Here is a 20,174-nt window from a genome sequence, read left to right on the forward strand (position 1 = left end):
GAAAGACACTTAAGTATGTCTGTCAAGTTTGGTGCAAAATTTGTGTAGTTTTCCCTGTTCGAGAAATATGCGGCGATCTTCCTTATATGACAGTTACGCGTCCCTTTGTCCCAGTGTTAAAAATCGAGTAAGAATACTCCTTAGATTTCTTGTACAAACCTACAAAAATACGTATCGTATGTATGTGCGTCAAAAGAAGGGAGGGGGTGCAGCTTATTTTTGTATTCACAAGCTTTTAACTTATCTAATGTTTCAAACGACAAGTTGCGGGAGCGAATTTCTTCATACTTCCGGCAAATAAGCTTTATACAGTTATAAAGGCACCCTTCAAACTGTAATAAACAGTAGTTTGTAGTATTCAAGAATCAGTATTCAGCAATCGAATGGTTGATCTTGTATATTTATTACCTAGCATCGGTATGATTCAGGGTGACCAGCGAACCAAGAAAACCGGGAAAAATTCAGGTATTGAAAATGGCACTGAAGAAAACGGGAAAAAACTGGAATTTTGAATCAAAATCGGGAAAATTGATTTTCTGGTACAAAAACCTATTGAATCTTAAAGTTCATTCATTTCATCACGATGAAATTGTTTTTCAGAACTTTTTAGTCGTTTATTTCAGGGTGGATAACCATTCGGGAATAGCAAGAAAAAATCTCATGAGTGTAATGCGGGGAAAAGTTAAGAATTTCTTAAAAATCGGCATTTAAGAGCTCAACGCATACATTTCAGGTCTCTGAACTGTTCCAGTTCCTGTTCAAAAATATTTTAAATGTATGTATTTTAAATTAACGAAACGTCGTAGAAAAATATTTCGCAACCAACTTATTTTGAAGCTCCAGGATATTGTTCAAGACGAAAAAAAGTCATAGAAATTAATTAACTTTTGATTACTGCGAAGCTTGAATACGTTAAATTTTTGGTAAATAGCTTTTATGACTGTAATTGACAGAATAATTTTATATTTTGTGTCATAGTGCATTTTCTTTACTTATCTCTGGAAAAAATGACCATAGGTGAAGAGTTAAGTTATTTTTTAAATTTGGGAAAAAAAATTAGGGCATTTAATTCATTTTTTTTGTGCCGTGTATTCATTTCACTTGTGTTACGTTAATAAGACAGGTAGCCGAATCGTCGCAGCGACTCAACTTGTATTAAAAATAATTGAAAACAATTGAAATTCATACGTTGAAATCAGATACATTTTTGTTTAATTATAATTTACATCTCGAAAACTATGATGTTCGAAACTTCAACAGAAGCTCATTTTTTTTTTTTTTAAAAAGGTTGAATCGAAACTTGAAAAAATGGACAGCCATGTAACAAACATATTTGAAATGGGGTACAAATTTTAAGAGTTTTATCAAAAAATCGAATGAATTCGTTTGAACAAATAAAAATGATATGTTAATGGAACTGAAAAAGATTGTTATAAATTTTGTATTCATTCAGTCAAAATTTTACTATCAAATGTTATATTTAAATGATTTTAAAATTGGGAATTTTCTTACGTTACTTTACATGTTTTTGACTGTTTTGAATTTAGTTCACAGAACTTTTATAAAAAATCGTAATATATAGTAGGTACATGTTTTCATTATAACGATACTCAAATATAAAAAATGCGGGAAACAAAGAATTAAATTTTGTTGCCGCCATGTGATTTGGTTAACTGAAAGTTATGGTGAAAGAAGATTGTAACAATTATATTTAAACTTGGTTTATTTAATCACCTAAACCAATTCGGAACCAAAATCATGTTCAAACAAATTGCAAACAATCAAACATCAAGAGTTTGTCGAGTTATTTTCTCCGTGTACCAAATATGAGATAAGCAATCCTAACGAAGACCCACCCTGTCATCGTCAAATCGCCAAGAAAATTTGACACTCAAGCTAGAAAACGTCAAACGTAAACCACCAACTAGACTTCCGTTCAAAGTGTGCTCAGTTGTGCAAGCTGTAAGAACAGCAAAAAAGTAAGCTGCTGCTAAATTTGTTTGCCCCTGTCGTTGGGAAACACGGCCACGGTTTTTGGAACGGCAAAACATCACCAGCAGCAACTTGGTGAGTAAGATTTGGAAAATCAAGCAAGGAGAAAAAACTAACCCTTTTCTTACGGCTCCGTCAGCGCACACGCTTTTCAGAAAAAGCAAAAAGCACCAGCAGCAACTTTGTGCACACGCTAAAGAAAATCACCGTTGGGAAATACGGCCACGGTCTTCTAGAACGGCAACACAGCAGAAGCAGCAAATTTGGTGAGTTAATTTCGTGAAAAACGTGGAAAGAAGAGAAACTAATCTTATATTACGGCTCCGTCAGCGCACACGCTAAACCAAACGGAAAGCCACGCTAAACAAGAAACCGGACCAGACCATCAGACCATAAAAGAACCCCTCTGAAAAGGGTGAGTGGAAGAGCCAAATTATCCGGACATCTTCTAATGGAAAATTGACCTTAGGGTTCTTGTTACTTGATTCGGATCTTGATTCTTGCATTCTTGAATCTTGGTTCTTGTTTCGGGTCCCTCGGTCCTTGTTCTTGTTTCTTCTTTTCATCTAGCTTGAGCTCATCACAGCACGAAAGGCGGATAACGATTCGGATTCACACATCCCGAATATTCGACAACTCGAAGGACGTCCGGTTCATCGCGTTTGCTAACGTGATTTTGGAGCTGAAAGACGGTGGGCACGATCGAATTGCTATTGTGTTGCTCATCCAGGAGGTTTTGCGACTACGGGGTGCGGTGCACCGATCAGCTGAAGTGACGCCAAATCGAGAGCAGCCGGGAAATCATCCGGGAATCGGTGTCAATCGCCGAATCACGGAATTTTGCAACCCGAATCGTCAAACATCATCAGTGGTGACATCTGGTGACAGGAATTGGAAGCGAACAAGACGAAGGAGTCTGCGACAGCGAAAAGCAGTCGTTTTTTTCCGTGAGCCACCGGGGTGTGTCAGCCAGCTACTGGAGGCGCATTTCTCGATGGCGAACGTGAACATTGGTCCAAAGATGACGGGAGCACTCGCCGAGGGATTGGAAGAATTAGCAAGGACGTACAATCCATCGAGAGAAGCAGTGCGGAAATTGAATGTAAGTCAAAAATCATAAATTTGCTTTCTCACAACTATATGATCTCTCGACCATGAGCCGATTAGGCAAAATTAAAAAATTTTTAACGCAATGTTTTAAATGAACATGATAAATTTTGCTTTTGTAATATTATTTGAAAACAATACTATTTGTCCTTGGCAACCTTTAAGAGCTAGCCGGCGCCCTGAGGAGAAAACGTTTTGATTCTTCTCCTGAGGCGAAAACCCTCAAATTTTACATTGGCACCCAACGTTAAAAACCCACACAGCACAACAGAAATTATGGTTTTTCGATGGTTTTTCCTCCTTATCGTTTAAATTTCGAAATCTTGTTAAGATTTCATCAGTTGGTTCGTTTTTGGATTTATGTTTCGATTCTGCTGCTTCAGAATAAGTAGCATTAAGAGATTAATATCATCATTAGTACAATACAAAGTAAGTAAATAATTTTAAGATGGATTTTTCGTTGCTATCAGAAGAAGAGATCGCTTACGAATTAGCGTTACGACACATTTTGAATGTGAATTCACTTACACATCGCAGCAAAGTGTTGCGTTTAAAAGCACTTCTTCAAGAAGAACAAATTAAGGACTTTTTTCACAATAGTTCAATTCATGTTATGAGTCCAACAATAAATATTGAGAATTGCACAGTTGGCATTAAAGATCTACAAACTTTTGCCGATTTAGCTTGCAAAACAAATAACAACCAGGATCTTAAAATAGCTAGAGCTAGATTGCTTCATTATGACCAAAGATTGAAAATCATAGATCCACCAAATTATCTTATTGATGTCCTCACTTCCCTTCAGTCAATTGTAAGCGAATTGCTTAAAAAAGTGCGTGCGCATATTGAAAACGGTGCTAGTGCAAACTCAAGTTTAGTGGCAGTGGAAGAAGAAGGAGTCGGAGGAGAAAACAGTCTGGCTGAGATTTTCAACGCTTCAGCAAGCATTCAAAATACGACAATTCAGGCAGGTTCACCACTCAACACAATCCGAGGTCGAGGGCGAGGAGTTTCGCCACATCAACAGACAGGAGCCGTTCCAAAGCAACTAGTGTTGAACAACGACTTCGAAACCAGCAACCCTCAACACCTTCTCCCCAATCCTCATGCGCAACAACAACGGGTTTTGAACAACAATGCATCTGCAATCAACCGTGATCAACAACTACAGCAATCAACTGAAGACAACAACGAAGGTAATCGACGTAACTTCAGATCAACACAGGCAGGAAACAGCAGCACGGAAAGAGAGCGTTTCGACGATCTTAGAAACGAGCTCTTGAACAACCTGTTGCAGCTACAACTTCAGCCACGCAGAAACGACGAGAATAGCAGGATGCAGAAGGCGATACACCACTGGCGTTTCTTCTTCAAAGGGCGCGAAGACGTCGAGAATCTCAACACGTTCCTGGATCGAGTTGAAAGCTTTGCGGTTTCGGACGATATTTCCGATGAGGTTTTGCTATCAGGCGTCAAGCATTTGCTTATGAACGATGCGCTAGAGTGGTATGCAGATAACCAACGTCAACTGGTGTCGTGGGACGCGTTCAAGCGTATTATTCGCCGTGACTATCTAGGTGAAGAGCATGGTCAGTTGCTGAGGGCTGAGGCGTTTTTCCGTTACCAAGGTGAAGCAGAATCGTTCGACCAATACTTCAAGGACATTTCTACGTTGTTCCGGTTTGCCGATCCACCGATGTCCAACGCAGAAAAGCTGTTCCTGGTAAAAAAGAATATGCGCATGGATTACTTATCAGCAGTCACAGCAGCAAATCCTACAACGCTCGAGCAGCTAGTTCGGACGTGCAAAACCCAAGACAACATGAAGCTTTTACTGGACAGACAACAGCGCATGTCCATCCCGCGCGAATCGTTATTAGCACCGAGGTTGGCTACTCCGAAGAGCCAGCAGAAACCGTCGTACAACCAGCGCTTCTCTAAGGTGAATCTGGTAGAGAAAAACAACGCGGGAGAATCTTCAGCAACAACTCGACTCCAAAAAGAAGCGGCAGAAGCAGACGACGATGAGTATTGGCACCTGAAAATGGAAGAGCTGACGGAGCAGATCAACGCCATCAAGACATTCGTGAATCGTAGACATCCCAGGGCCACAAACAGACAGAATCAACCGCCGATACACAACCAACAACAACAGTTACCGCATCCGCAGTACACGCAACAGCAGCAGCTGCAGGCTTCACAACATCAATGGCAGAGGTCTCGGTATCCGGTAGAACAGCATCAGTTTGAAGGAACGCAGCAGTATTCAGGGATCCAGAATCAACAGTTTCAGTATTCACAGCAACCGTGGCAAGGTAATCAGCAACGTTCCTCGAATTACAATCAACAGTATCAGCCCATCCAACCGAATCAACAGCACCAGACAACTCAACAACAATTTCAGCAATACAGACAACCCTGGCAAACACAAGAAGCATCGTCTCCAAAACAGCACTTACAGGACCAGCGGAGAACTCTGACAACTTGTTGGAATTGTGAAGAAGCAGGACACCGATTCGTCGATTGTGAGAAGGAGCAGACTTTCTATTTCTGTCATGGCTGCGGCAAAAAGGGATTCACCCTGCGCAACTGCACATCATGTCGTTCTAGCGCGGGAAACTTCAAAGCGGGGAGTCATCAGTAGAGGGAGATGATTCAACAAACCCAAGCAACACCCTCAGTGAAACCTTGATATTGACACAACTCAACTCGATCATCATTAATCCCGGACAAGACAACAGGCCGCATGCTGTTATCGGAGTTCTAGGCAAAGAACTGAAAGCTTTATTGGACAGCGGAGCCACTTGCTCACTACTAGGCGGCAGCAACGTGAAAATTGTAGACGAACTAGGATTACGAAAAGGAAACGCTAAAGGAGGGATACAAACAGCTGATGGGACGTGTCATAAAGTTGTCAGCTTTGTTCGTCTTCCCATAGCCTACAATAACCGAAACGAAACCCTTCCAGTATTGTTAGTCCCGTCGATTCCAGACTGTGTCATATTGGGCATGGACTTCTGGAACACCTTTGGTGTTAAGGCCGTGTGTTGTACACTGGAAACCATACCCACAGTAGCAGAAGTAGAAGATCCACCAGAAGAACACGTAACGAAGACACTATCGGATGAAGAACAGAGACGGTTAGATTTGGTTGTGCAGCGATTTCCTAAAGCAGAAGATGGCGAGTTAGGCAGAACACAGCTGTATGAGCATCGTATCGACGTCGGAGATGCACCGCCGAAGAAACAAAGACACTACCCGATGTCTAAATACGTGCTGGAGGAGGTGAACAAGGAGATCGATAGGATGCTGGCCATGGACGTAATCGAGGAAGCCATGTTTTCCCCTTGGAACAACCCACTCGTCGCTGTTAAGAAGAAAAACGGGAAATGTCGTGTCTGCCTGGACGCCCGCCACCTGAATAGCGTGATGGTTAATGAAGGCTACCCGATTCCCCAAATTTCGTCAATCATCAATAACTTAAGCGGTTGTACATACATCTCGACCATCGATTTGAAGGACGCATTTTGGCAGCTTCCATTGCATCCAGACTCTCGTCCACTAACCGCATTCACAGTACCCTCTCGCGGTCATTTCCAGTTTCGCGTTGTTCCTTTCGGTTTATGCACGGCTAGTCAAGCGCTAGCGAGAGTAATGACGCACATCTTCGCCGACATGGAGCCGCACGTGTTTCACTACCTCGACGATATCGTGGTTTGTTCAAAAGACTTCGAGGAGCATTTGAAGACATTGGAGGAGGTCGCTCGAAGACTGAGAATCGCGAACCTAACAATATCCAAGGAAAAGTCGATGTTTTGCCGGAAGGAGATCAAATACTTAGGATACGTCTTGAACGAGCAGGGTTGGAAAGTCGACGATGAAAAGGTAGCATGCATAGTAAAGTTCCCGGTTCCGACTCAGCGAAAGGAGTTGCAGCGTTTTTTGGGCCTCTGCAATTGGTACCGTCGCTTCATCCATAACTTTGCCAAGCTCGCAGCACCACTTACGGAACTCACCAGAACCAAGGTTAAATTTCGCTGGACCAAGGAAGCAGAAGAGGCATTTTTAAAGCTGAAGTCCATGTTAGTATCCGCTCCAATTCTTGCCATGCCGGACTATTCCAAGCCGTTCGCGATCGCATGTGATGCAAGCGATGTCGCCATTGGAGCTGTACTCACCCAGGAGATTGACGACGAGGAACACCCGATATGCTACTTCTCCCAAAAGTTGTCAGCATCGGAGAGGAAGTATTCGACTACAGAACGGGAATGTTTGGCGGTAATAAGGTCAATAGAGAAGTTTCGCTGTTACGTGGAAGGAGTTAAGTTCATCGTACATTGCGATCACGCTGCATTGAGCTATTTAAAATCTATGAAAAACCCGACAGCACTACTAAGTCGCTGGATTCTTCGTCTGAACGCCTTCGACTTTGAAATCCGATATCGAAAGGGCACAATCAACGTCGTTCCGGATGCCTTGTCGAGAGCAGTCGCCACAATTACACTCTCCAAGGACGAAACGAAGGACACTTGGTACATCAAGCTTATTCAGCATGTGGAAAAAGAGCCGGATAAGTATCCAGATTTTCGGACGATCGACGATGAACTGTATAAGAACTGTCGCTGTCGTGACGAAGCGGGATTGGTGACACACAGATGGAAGAAAGTTATTCCACTTGAAAGTCGGCAGGAGGTAATCAAAAGGTTCCACGATTCCACTACAGGAGCTCACCTGGGATTCTACAAGACCTTGAACAAAATCCAAGCCCACTTCTATTGGCCCAAAATGCAGGACGATGTCAGCCGTTTTGTTCGAAGTTGTGACACTTGTAAAGCTAGCAAGGCGCCGAACACGAAGATGATGCCACAAATGGGCAACGCCAAACCAGCTAAAGTTCCATGGGAGCTGATTTCGGTGGACTTCGTGGGCCCTCTGACACGCTCGAAGCAGGGAAACACCGTGATGTTCGTCGTAGTGGACTGGATAACAAAGTACGTGGTAGTGCAGCCCATGAAAGCAGCAGATTCAGTTCGGATGGTACGCTTCTTGGAAGAGCAGGTGTTCCTGAAGTTCTCCCGTCCCAGGATCATTCTTTCCGATAATGGCAAACAGTTCGAATCAGCCACTTTTAAATCGTTACTGGCACGCCACAAGATCATCAATATGCGAACTGCCTTTTACTGTCCTCAAGTGAACAACGCCGAACGCACCAACCGTGTATTGATCACATGCATCCGCTCGCTAATAGACGAAGATCATCGCTGCTGGGATGAAAATCTACCGGCGATCACAGCAGCAATCAACAGCGCGAAGCACGAAGTCACTGGAGTCAGCCCGCACTTCGCGAATTTCGGCCGTGAGTTGATTCTACACACTGATCTCTACGCACAACAGCACTTGAACGCCGCGGATGATCCAAAGATCACACAGGATCTACGACTGTCAGGAATCAAGCGAATCCAAGAGTTCATCACGAAGAGGATCAAGAAAGGTCACGAAGACTCCAAGCAGCGATACAACTTAAGGAAGCGGACGGTAGATTTCAAAGTTGGTGATGTAGTATGGAGAAGAAAGTTCAACCTGTCATCGAAAGCAGATCACGTCAACCAAAAGCTGAATCCGAAGTTCGTGCCAGCAGTCATTCGAAATGTGCTAGGTGCGAATCTGTATGAGTTAGAAGATGTCTCGAGCGGGAAACGCGGACGCTATCACGCGAAAGACATCAAAGCAGATTAAGTTTCAAGCTATGTAAGCAACAACGCTGACCACAAGCTCACTTAGAGCACAAAACACGAAATGGAGAAGGCTGAAGGACCAACATCATCTTTGAAACCTCGCCACCAACAACTCGGAGCAAATTTGCAGAATTCTTCAATTCAAACAACTCAACGGAACACAGCTGATGCTAATTCGTCGCTAGCACACCGACGAACACAACGAAGTAGGCGTTTATGAAGGAGACAACGGCCTTGCGTGGGACCAGCGTCGGCTGAATGGACTCTAAGAACTCTGCCAGGAAGTTCGTCAGAATTTGGAGAGGGCCGGCAACCTTGCGTGGGATTGTCGCCACTTACAGTCCAGAAGGCAATCCTGTCATCGTGAAGCAGCGTAGCAGCGCTGGGGATAGTAGCACTGGTGAGCTACCATAGTCAGGCGCTTCACACCATCGCAGAGAACCCATTCAGGTTCGGGATATTGGAATGTTCGGAAAGTCAAGTACAGCAGCTCCAAATACCACGTCGCTGCAATTGAAAGGATTGTCAGGACATCAGAAAAAGGATTCAGCACTACGGAATACAGTTATGCGAAGAAGTTGTGAGGAGTAGACATCATGACGGCCGCTACTGCCATATCGACTCTCTCTCGCTAACTGTCGTAAGCCACACGCCCATATAATCAAGCTATGTACACAAGGCAAAGCCTGTCAACAACGAGCACAGCTCCAAACACAACATCCAAGGTGTGACGAGCAACAACCATCTCTCAACCAACTCTCCACCTGAAAATGTTCAAGAATACCACAATCATGCTAACGCAGCAATCAACCAAGCTTGATAGAACGAAGCACAAGAATCAAGAATACACATCCGTTTTCAGACCGTGACAAACTGACAACTTAACCAACACTCAACCATCAACCCATACGAACTGAAGGAAACTCCGAAGGCAGAACCAGCCCCTTCAGGCTCGGGATATTGGAATACGGGAAATTCAAGTACAGTAGCTCCAAATACCAAGTCGCTGCTGTCGAAACGATAATCAGGACTTCAAAACGGGCGAAAGAGTTAAGCACCTACGGAGTTTTGCGCAGAAGTTGTGAGGGGTAGACATTATGACGGTCGCTACTTCCATATCGACTCTCGCAAACTGCCGAAAGCACCATGCACTAAGAAATCAAGCTATGTGAACACGGCCATGCCGGTCAACTACGAGAAATCTCCAAAAACAACATAAATGGTGTGATGAGCAACAAAATTCTCCGCAACTACCTCGCCACCAGAAAATGTTAATAAGTACCACAACCATCATTGACACAGGAAAGAACCAAGCTTGACAGAACAAGAAATCAAGAGCAACAACACTTAACCGTTCTCAGATCGTGACAAACTGACACATAGCCATGTAGACTACAAACCGATGACGAATAGAAAGAAGTACTGAAGAAGAAGAAACCGTTCGCCGGACGAGATAAACCGTGCACACAGAAAGCGACAACCATCACAATCTCTTTGTATTTGCACTACGTAGAGGATTTGAAGCTACTTTCTCATACTAATAACTCTTATTATCAAAAAAAAAAAATCCAAATACAAACATTCGTAGAAATTTTCGGGGGTCAGTAAGAAAATTCAAAAGGAACGCGAATTGGAGGCGCGGTAAAACCTCTACTCTGGGCTCTTTCTGATTTAGGAGACTAAATCCTCCTTTACCTGGAACTCTGCGAATCACCACGAACCTGTAAATAAAACCATCACGTTTTTCTGTAAATACTTGTACATAGTATCGTTTAGTTTCGTTATCATTGTTCGATCTGAATCCTTTTGCTTAGTAAAGATTTTTGATCGTTTCTGCGTGTTTGCTGCAGCAGAAATTCGTTGAGAGAAGCAAGTTTGAAATATTGGTCGGTGACTTTGTCACATCTTGGTGACGCAACTTTGATCACCATTTGCCAGAATTCGCTGGTGTTACTTTTGGTTAGAATAAGTATCTTCGTCTTGTACTATGTGCACTACTTCTGGTGTGCCTATAGGGCCACGCAACTAAGTTAGTTAATAAGTATTTTGAGTTTAGCTCAAGCCTTCTGATCAATAATAGCTCCGACCAATTTCAAAGAAAGTTGTAATTTTTTTCATGAGCCGCCTTACACCGTCTCATGAAAAAAATTTTCTGTTGTGGCAGTGCTGTGTAACAATTATATTTAAACTTGGTTTATTTAATCACCTAAACCAATTCGGAACCAAAATCATGTTCAAACAAATTGCAAACAATCAAACATCAAGAATTTGTCGAGTTATTTTCTCCGTGTACCAAATATGAGATAAGCAATCCTAACGAAGACCCACCCTGTCATCGTCAAATCGCCAAGAAAATTTGACACTCAAGCTAGAAAACGTCAAACGTAAACCACCAACTAGACTTCCGTTCAAAGTGTGCTCAGTTGTGCAAGCTGTAAGAACAGCAAAAAAGTAAGCTGCTGCTAAATTTGTTTGCCCCTGTCGTTGGGAAACACGGCCACGGTTTTTGGAACGGCAAAACATCACCAGCAGCAACTTGGTGAGTAAGATTTGGAAAATCAAGCAAGGAGAAAAAACTAACCCTTTTCTTACGGCTCCGTCAGCGCACACGCTTTTCAGAAAAAGCAAAAAGCACCAGCAGCAACTTTGTGCACACGCTAAAGAAAATCACCGTTGGGAAATACGGCCACGGTCTTCTAGAACGGCAACACAGCAGAAGCAGCAAATTTGGTGAGTTAATTTCGTGAAAAACGTGGAAAGAAGAGAAACTAATCTTATATTACGGCTCCGTCAGCGCACACGCTAAACCAAACGGAAAGCCACGCTAAACAAGAAACCGGACCAGACCATCAGACCATAAAAGAACCCCTCTGAAAAGGGTGAGTGGAAGAGCCAAATTATCCGGACATCTTCTAATGGAAAATTGACCTTAGGGTTCTTGTTACTTGATTCGGATCTTGATTCTTGCATTCTTGAATCTTGGTTCTTGTTTCGGGTCCCTCGGTCCTTGTTCTTGTTTCTTCTTTTCATCTAGCTTGAGCTCATCACAGCACGGAAGGCGGATAACGATTCGGATTCACACATCCCGAATATTCGACAACTCGAAGGACGTCCGGTTCATCGCGTTTGCTAACGTGATTTTGGAGCTGAAAGACGGTGGGCACGATCGAATTGCTATTGTGTTGCTCATCCAGGAGGTTTTGCGACTACGGGGTGCGGTGCACCGATCAGCTGAAGTGACGCCAAATCGAGAGCAGCCGGGAAATCATCCGGGAATCGGTGTCAATCGCCGAATCACGGAATTTTGCAACCCGAATCGTCAAACATCATCAGTGGTGACATCTGGTGACAGGAATTGGAAGCGAACAAGACGAAGGAGTCTGCGACAGCGAAAAGCAGTCGTTTTTTTCCGTGAGCCACCGGGGTGTGTCAGCCAGCTACTGGAGGCGCATTTCTCGATGGCGAACGTGAACATTGGTCCAAAGATGACGGGAGCACTCGCCGAGGGATTGGAAGAATTAGCAAGGACGTACAATCCATCGAGAGAAGCAGTGCGGAAATTGAATGTAAGTCAAAAATCATAAATTTGCTTTCTCACAACTATATGATCTCTCGACCATGAGCCGATTAGGCAAAATAAAAAAATTGTTAACGCAATGTTTTAAATGAACATGATAAATTTTGCTTTTGTAATATTATTTGAAAACAATACTATTTGTCCTTGGCAACCTTTAAGAGCTAGCCGGCGCCCTGAGGAGAAAACGTTTTGATTCTTCTCCTGAGGCGAAAACCCTCAAATTTTACAAGATTCCAAGTTTTAAAATGATTTTAGTATACATTCTGCGCTTTTACTTGTAACCACATTCTTTATTAGATAAAAAAATATTAAAAACCGCAGATCATAATTGATTGAATAATTGAACCATTTTCAAATCAATAAAAAGCAAATTTCACCTAAAAATAATTTCTAAAATTTCGATTAAGATTTCATATGTTAATCAATTTAGATAAATAGCCAAAATCAAAATCCTGCACTGAACACTCAGGTTCTTGAAACGTATTTAAAAATATTATTTTGAAAGCTATCCAACCTCTTTCATTTTTTAGGTTAGCAATCGAAACAAATGTTTACAATGCTTGATAAGAATAAGATTTAGCGTAATCTGTTTTGAAAATTGCAGTAAAAGAATCAAAATACCAATCAGTAGCAATTAACATCAAACTTGATATGTGACTCCGGAGCTAAACACCAGAAATTGAAATTAAAATTCGAATTATGAATCCAAACTTGAATTAAAGTTTTGATTTACATCAGTTAGTCAATCCGAGATTCTTCAAATATAATAAAAATTTCAGAATTCAGAAGCCAGAGCTCAATACTAAAATTCAGTAGGGGAAAAGTTAAAGTATTACATGGCATCATATCAAAACCATGTTAACATAAGGATTTCCCCTTATAAAAAGCAAAGTTGGTGTGAAAGACTGAAAAAAAGGTAACAATTTTCGACAAGATTCCGCAGGATAAAGTTAATGTTATGATAACTAGAATATTTGCTTATCCTTTTTTTAAAATTTAATTCTGCAAATACTACAATTTTCTGTTGAAATTCCAACGAACATCACTTTAATCTGAACTTTTTTTTTCAATTTAAAAATTCAATTTCTGAAAATTTACATACAACTTTTATAAAAATGGCTTTTTGTTCTGATAAACAAATTTATATATGTTTTTTTTAAGTGGAGAAACACTTAATCTCAATAGGGAATATCGGGAAAATATCGGAAAATGGAAACTCGCTGGCCACCCTGTATGATTACCAATGTCAGGCAAATACTAAATATAATGGTACCCAAACATAAAACGACGTATAAAATCTAAATTGCTACGTTCAAACGCAAGTAACAATTTCGGCATTAAGGCACAATTTTCCCGTTTGTTTGGATAATGTGCCGCTATCAAGCCTACCCTTTTCTGAGGTTTGTTCCTATTAGCATCGGGCCTTTTTTTTATTTACTACAGCGCCTCCAGTTGTCGTATCACGAAACTAATGGCAGCGTTTTGATCTGGAAAGTATGTTATTGGCGATTTGCAGCAAAACTTTTTGACATGCAACGCCAACTGGATTTCAATTACGGTACTAACAAAAGGGTAATGATAGCTGTTTTCTTACACGGGACAAATTGTTTTAAATTTTTTTCACTAAACAAAACCCTGCTGATTACAAACAATAAAAATGGCTAAATCGTGTAAGAAAATCATCAATTTATTAGTTCACATGATTTTTGTAAAAGAAAATTTAATTTTTGAACGTTTTTTCATCATTTTTAAAAATTGGCGATCAAGAACAGGCTATTCCGTTAGACAACAGTTTGATAAATGTGCAAGGCTTTGTTGGTGGTTCTATCCGGTGGATTCGCGAATGGTTCAGTTTTGGAAGCGAAATTGGTTCATTTACGCGCTAAACGTAAAAAACGAAAAAAAGAAACTCAGCTTTATTAATCAAACCTTGGATTTTCAAGAGCCGGGATATTAAATACAAACTTTGAATATTCTTTTTTTATTTGGTGCTTTTAAACCCTTGAATGAATGCTTTTCTTAAAAAAGTTGTTTTTAAGGCTTCGAAAAGAAGAGATATTGACTGGAACGGTTTTGGCACAAGCATGATGTAAAACAAAGAATGATAAGAAAATTTCAAGTTTTTTGAAATAACGTACACCAAATTGGTTCCATCAATCCATTAGGTAGCTGGTAGAAAGATTACGATATCAACTTTGAGCACTTGCTGTCACTGCTCTTATTTCAGATTGATTTTGAGTAAGAACAATAATTTTCTCCGAACAAACATGCTCTAGAAAATCTTTTCCAATACTTTTGAAGGTGGCAGTGCTTTTGTTGACCGATTTGATTTATTAAAAATTTAAATTTTTCATCAAAACTCTTCGAGTGTCTGAAATATTACGTTTCAAAGATTAATACATTTTTAGAGACCCGGTCAATATTGAAAATGATGGAAAAACTTACTGGAAATGAAATTTCGATCTTCCAATTACTTAGAAATAGTTAGCGGTTTCTAGTCTTTCAAAAAACTTTCTCCATCCATAACTATTCGGGGTTTCAAAAGTGGTACTGGAAAACGTCTTACACGGGGACTACGGGGTGTTTTGAATTGGCTACTCGCAGACTATTCCAGAAATCTAAAAATTATCAAAGAAAGAATACTATGCGTTATGACATTTGAATCCATAACATCATCATTTCAATCGCAGTGCCCTCTGCGAGTCGATTTGAACTGCAAATCGCCAATCTGGGGGTGGAAATTTCGTCTGGCCCTTGGCAAAGTCGTGCAAAACGCAGAAATAAAATCGTCAGAATTGGTACACGCATTCATCCAAGATGGAACGCGAGAGACGAGAAATAACTGTGCACAACCACGCTGAAAATCCAGCATGGTCACAAGAAATGATCGCCAATTTCTCAAACTCCCGAGATCGAAAAAAATCCCGGGTGGAAAATTTTTCCTTGCTAACCGTAAGGGGAATGTTCCAAGTAGGTTGAAATTTATTTTCGCGAATAAATTTGCCCGCAAGTTGATGATTTGGTAAGCCGTTGAAAGAAGACAAAAGCTTACATCACTAAGCATGGACAAGTTTACAAGAAGAAGTGTCTTCAGAAGAAAGTTTTAAATTATTTTTTAGTTTTGCTGTTCATCTAGTCCCACAAAGGCTTATTGAAGTCCTGGCTCAATCTAGCTAGCTGTCACTACACCTGGGATATAAGGAGTAGGAGTGTATTCGATAAAAATGCAACACTTTGTTGTGTGAATAACTTTTGAATGCATTTATGGAAATGGATGAAACTTTCAGCGAAGCTGCTTAGTAATTTAATGTTGACACGTGCAAATTTATGTGACGTTCTGTCAAGCGGTTTTCGGAAAAGCGTCCAATGAGGAAGTTTTTCGACTTTAAATTTTGGGCACCACGTGCGCCATCTATAATGTATACTATGAACCACCCTTTTTCCAAATCAAAGCTATTTGTGATAAAATTTTCTGTTTCTTGAAGCTTGCCCTTCAAAATAATAATAAAAAAAAATTGGTAGAAGTTAAGACAAATTTAGCCGTTTGTTCTTTATCGGCACAAAAAAAAACATAGTTGACTTTTTAGCACTCCACACCAGTTTTTGCGAAATGGCACGATTCCAGATCTAACCGAATCAAATTATAATGTCATGGGACCTTTTTTAAGTGCTATGCAGGGAAAACTGTCGCATTTGGAAGCAGTTCTCTTTGTATATTTAGCCATTCATCGTGCCAATCGTTATGAAACATCGACTGATTTGCAGCTTCAACAGATCATTAGACTTCTGCTAGACATCAACTACTAGACATCAAATTTTTCATTTTTTTTTTCTCCTTGCTTATTTTCGGAACACCCAGGCGAGGCTTGTCAACGAAAAGTTTTTGGCTGGAAATCTGCTAAGTGCCCGCTAAAGAGTTCATTGTCGTTACCATTGTGAAAAGTTCTAGAATTCATCAAAACAGCAGCCATTTTTTTTGTATTTGTTTCTGAAAGTGCAATGAAAACCCTGCAAAAACATATTTTTTCCTGTTTTGTTGTACGACGCATTTACAGACAACGAAAGTCGCCTTCCCAGCGGATCTCCCCGGCAGATAATTATCTATTCATGAGCTTCCGGGCATGCTTTTTATTCGATGTTTATCTGGAATAAAGATCTCGCTAACATCTCTTTGCTGCGTATCTCGTTCCTGTATGTCGATTTCTATTGTTTTTTTGATAACATCGGCACTGTGTGTGATATTCCGCAGGCAATCATTTACAATTACTTGCAGTTTTCGCAGAATCCCCTTATATAAGTACCAAATTTGCACCCGTACAAAAATACAGATTTGACGTTTAGTAGACGTATAGTGATCTGACATAAACGCCAGATGTAACGGAGAATCCCAAACGTAATTCGACTCTTAATGATTCGGACTACGATGTTTTAATGATATAAGGTAAAGAGACTATAGTAAACAAAGAGGCGCCATCTGATTCCTTTCAAAATAATACAATCAGCAACCATGCTGCAGTGTTGCCTCAGGATTGCAATTAATAAATCTTCGTGTGACTGGTGTTTCGGACGAATGGACAAAGTTAATCTTACTGTTACTGTGAGTATGCTTCTTCTTCTAACTGTTACCATGCTACCATCAAACTGGAAAGATTTTCTGTGTGGATCCATGAGATGATGAAATACATCATTGTATCGGTTCACCTGTGGATTGGATCAGACAAGACATCATCGTGCAAAACTTTCCACGAAAATGCCTTATATTGTCATCATTGCACAAAAATGCCTCAAACGATGATAGAAGTCCATAAATTCGCTTTGATCTCAGCTAACAATGTCACGAATCCGTAGTGACACCTTAATCCGTAAGCACAAACATGCGATGGTCACTGTGAAGGACGCAGCCTTACTTAATCTGAAGTTGGTGGAATAACTCTGCCCCTTTTAGAGTAATACTGAAATATGATCCCAAAGGAGTAAATTGTTGAGGTACTAAATCGTTGAAGTACGATTTACTAAAGGTTTAAAATAAAAATATTACATCGAAGATTGATAGATTTTCACCATGTTCAGCCAATTCTTGGTCAGAGTCGAGTCTGATGACGAAGAATAAACTTTTCGTAGGTTGCTGCGGGTTGAAAAGATCCTTGTCGGCATATTAATTTGCCAAATCTGGAATTGTGTGGCTCAGCTGGAACGAAATTTATTAAACTTTGTCTTAAAGACGTCTTAAAAACGCTTTGTTCGTTTCTAAGGATAGTTATTCCATTTTTTTCAAACTATTGTTTAGATTAAGTAAATAAAACGTAACAGGAATTTACGATACTTTTTCCGATTTAAAACAAGGTCGCCAAGTGGCCGTCAAAAAGATGGACCTGCGCAAACAGCAGCGCCGAGAGCTGCTCTTCAACGAAGTCGTCATCATGCGAGACTATCACCATCCCAACATTGTCGAAACCTACAGCAGCTTCCTGGTGAATGACGAACTGTGGGTGGTGATGGAGTACCTGGAGGGAGGAGCCCTCACCGATATCGTGACCCATTCCCGGATGGACGAGGAACAGATCGCTACCGTCTGCAAGCAGTGCCTCAAAGCACTGTCCTATTTGCACTCTCAGGTAAGTTTTTTTTTGTTGGTTTGTGGTCTGTGGTTTAGTATCCGTAATGTGTGTTTACTTGTTTATTCTACCAAAGGGTGTCATACACCGGGACATCAAATCGGACTCGATTCTGTTAGCTTCGGATGGACGCGTAAAGTTGTCCGATTTCGGATTTTGCGCTCAGGTGTCCCAGGAGCTTCCGAAACGTAAATCTCTAGTGGGTACCCCGTACTGGATGTCTCCGGAAGTGATCTCCCGATTGCCGTACGGCCCGGAAGTCGACATCTGGTCTCTCGGAATCATGGTCATAGAAATGATCGATGGGGAGCCACCGTTCTTCAACGAACCCCCGCTCCAGGCAATGCGAAGAATTCGCGATATGCCTCCTCCAAAGTTGAAAAATTCTCACAAAGTATCCAGTCGTTTGCAAAACTTCCTGGACCGGATGCTGGTTCGGGATCCAGTTCAGCGGGCTACAGCTGCAGAGCTGTTGTCGCATCCGTTCCTCCGACAAGCTGGTTCGCCTTCGCTTTTAGTGCCTTTGATGAGGGGAGCTAGACACAGTAACTGTTAGAAGTGCATGTATAAACAGAAGGAAAAAAATCTAGTAGTATTTTGGAACAACTTAAAGTTAGGTATTTTAAAAGGGTCTTACTGTATATATCTATTGACTAATCCTTACTTTCGCCATTCAACGAGAATGTATAACGAGTTTCAAAACTTCGTCCTCATTCGTACGGCCCAATTTTATGTTAGGTTTAAGTTTATTCTCCTCGAACGTGATTTTTCGTTATCCTCCTGAAATTTGTAATTAAGTTTTCTCATTTTATTGCAAACGAAAAGTATATACATACATATAAACTGGATAAGATTGATTTTTCTGTATTTGAAGGTGGAATACATCTACCACGGTGAATTTATTGCGAACAATATTATATACGATGAAAAAAGTACTACATACTTATGCAACTTTTGTAAGCTTAACATTCCAACAGTATTTTAATAAACATAGGCAGCAAGGAATCGCGCCTCTAATGGAGCTTTTAAATTATGAATTAGTTGTTTTAGGCTTTTAACGGCAACTTGAAAGTTTGTGTCATTTATAAATTAAAAAAACGCCTTTTCCCCAGGTTACTGTTTGAACTGTTTTTAAAACGGTAGAGTTAGTATAAGTTAAAGTCTTTTAAACGCTCCACTATCCGAAAAGTATTTATTATTGCGAATATTACCCGAAAGTATAAGAAATCTCCATTCCTGTATTTCAAATCGATCTGTTTCAAAGCTGTAGCGCTACGAATCATTTCCAACCGAACTCAACCGAAACGTCAAGGACTGAAGTGTGAAAGTAATAGTTGCCTTATACAGAAAGAGAGAAAAAAAACAATATTTTTAACGCCAGACCCCATATGAGAGATAAGTACCCCATGTATGATACATCTGATTCATGTGATGAAAACAGAATTGTTTCCTATGAAAATTTTACAAAAGAATGGGAACACAGGAACTTTGCCTTCATATTGATAAGTGTTTTTTTTTAAAGAATATTGAAAATAGTCCTATTATGCAAAACAGACCATCCCATTTGCTAATCATAAGTTTAGCTTAGTTATGAAAGTTTTTATGGTTTCCTACGATATATTTTCTGTCAGTTGTGATAACGTTCATTTTTCACGAAATGTTTATTTTGGAACCAATCAACAGGGAGGCAAAGTTCTTGTGAATGCAAGTTTGCAACGTGTATGATCTACTCAACCACCCGTTTCAAACCAGCAAAAAGTTAGGTATATATTTTAAATACGATCTAGGTCAAAAACTGGTGGAACAACATGTCAGTAAGAAGATAACCTTATTGCGCCTCGAAGGAACAGTGTGACTTTTTTGACGTTACTGATATTTAGCAACAGGACAATCGAAAGTACATACATTTGTTACTCTAAGTTATCGATACATCTAGCAGCAGTTATTACTATGTTAAACCATATGTTACAACTATATGAATCTGTAAAGATTTTTAAATAAACGTAATCATAGAACCGTGTGTCTGTGAGTTTTACCTGTTTCCGAAACCTTTCCAAACTTTTGATTGAAACTGCGCTTTCTTCGAAAAGGTAGACAATTCTTCAATTTCAATCGATCAATCGTGTAACGGGAATGTGATTTTTAATT

The 20,174-nt window shown here is 40.5% G+C and overlaps 1 protein-coding gene and 2 long non-coding RNA genes across 6 annotated transcripts in view; all 3 read left to right on the top strand.

Annotated features, from left to right (window-relative positions):
• Positions 1–20,046, top strand: part of LOC129748153 (serine/threonine-protein kinase PAK mbt) — a 71,234-nt gene extending 51,188 nt beyond the window's left edge. For all 4 annotated transcript variants that reach the window (XM_055742661.1, XM_055742659.1, XM_055742662.1 and 1 more), the window contains 2 exons: positions 17,755–18,026; positions 18,103–20,046. In XM_055742661.1, coding sequence (XP_055598636.1) covers positions 17,755–18,026; positions 18,103–18,582 — 752 coding nt within the window. In that variant the 3' untranslated portion in view covers positions 18,583–20,046. The remainder of the gene's footprint in view (positions 1–17,754; positions 18,027–18,102) is intronic.
• Positions 1,875–3,273, top strand: LOC129748170 (uncharacterized). Its single transcript, XR_008737667.1, has 4 exons — positions 1,875–2,067; positions 2,132–2,258; positions 2,323–2,407; positions 2,462–3,273. It is a non-coding gene; the product is annotated as an uncharacterized LOC129748170 (long non-coding RNA).
• On the top strand, positions 9,285–12,684 carry LOC129748169 (uncharacterized). Its single transcript, XR_008737666.1, has 4 exons — positions 9,285–11,373; positions 11,438–11,564; positions 11,629–11,713; positions 11,768–12,684. It is a non-coding gene; the product is annotated as an uncharacterized LOC129748169 (long non-coding RNA).
• Positions 20,047–20,174: the final 128 nt, after the last annotated feature.

The sequence above is a fragment of the Uranotaenia lowii genome, chromosome 2 (genome assembly GCF_029784155.1).
Source record: "Uranotaenia lowii strain MFRU-FL chromosome 2, ASM2978415v1, whole genome shotgun sequence".
Classification (NCBI taxonomy): Eukaryota; Metazoa; Arthropoda; class Insecta; order Diptera; family Culicidae; genus Uranotaenia; species Uranotaenia lowii.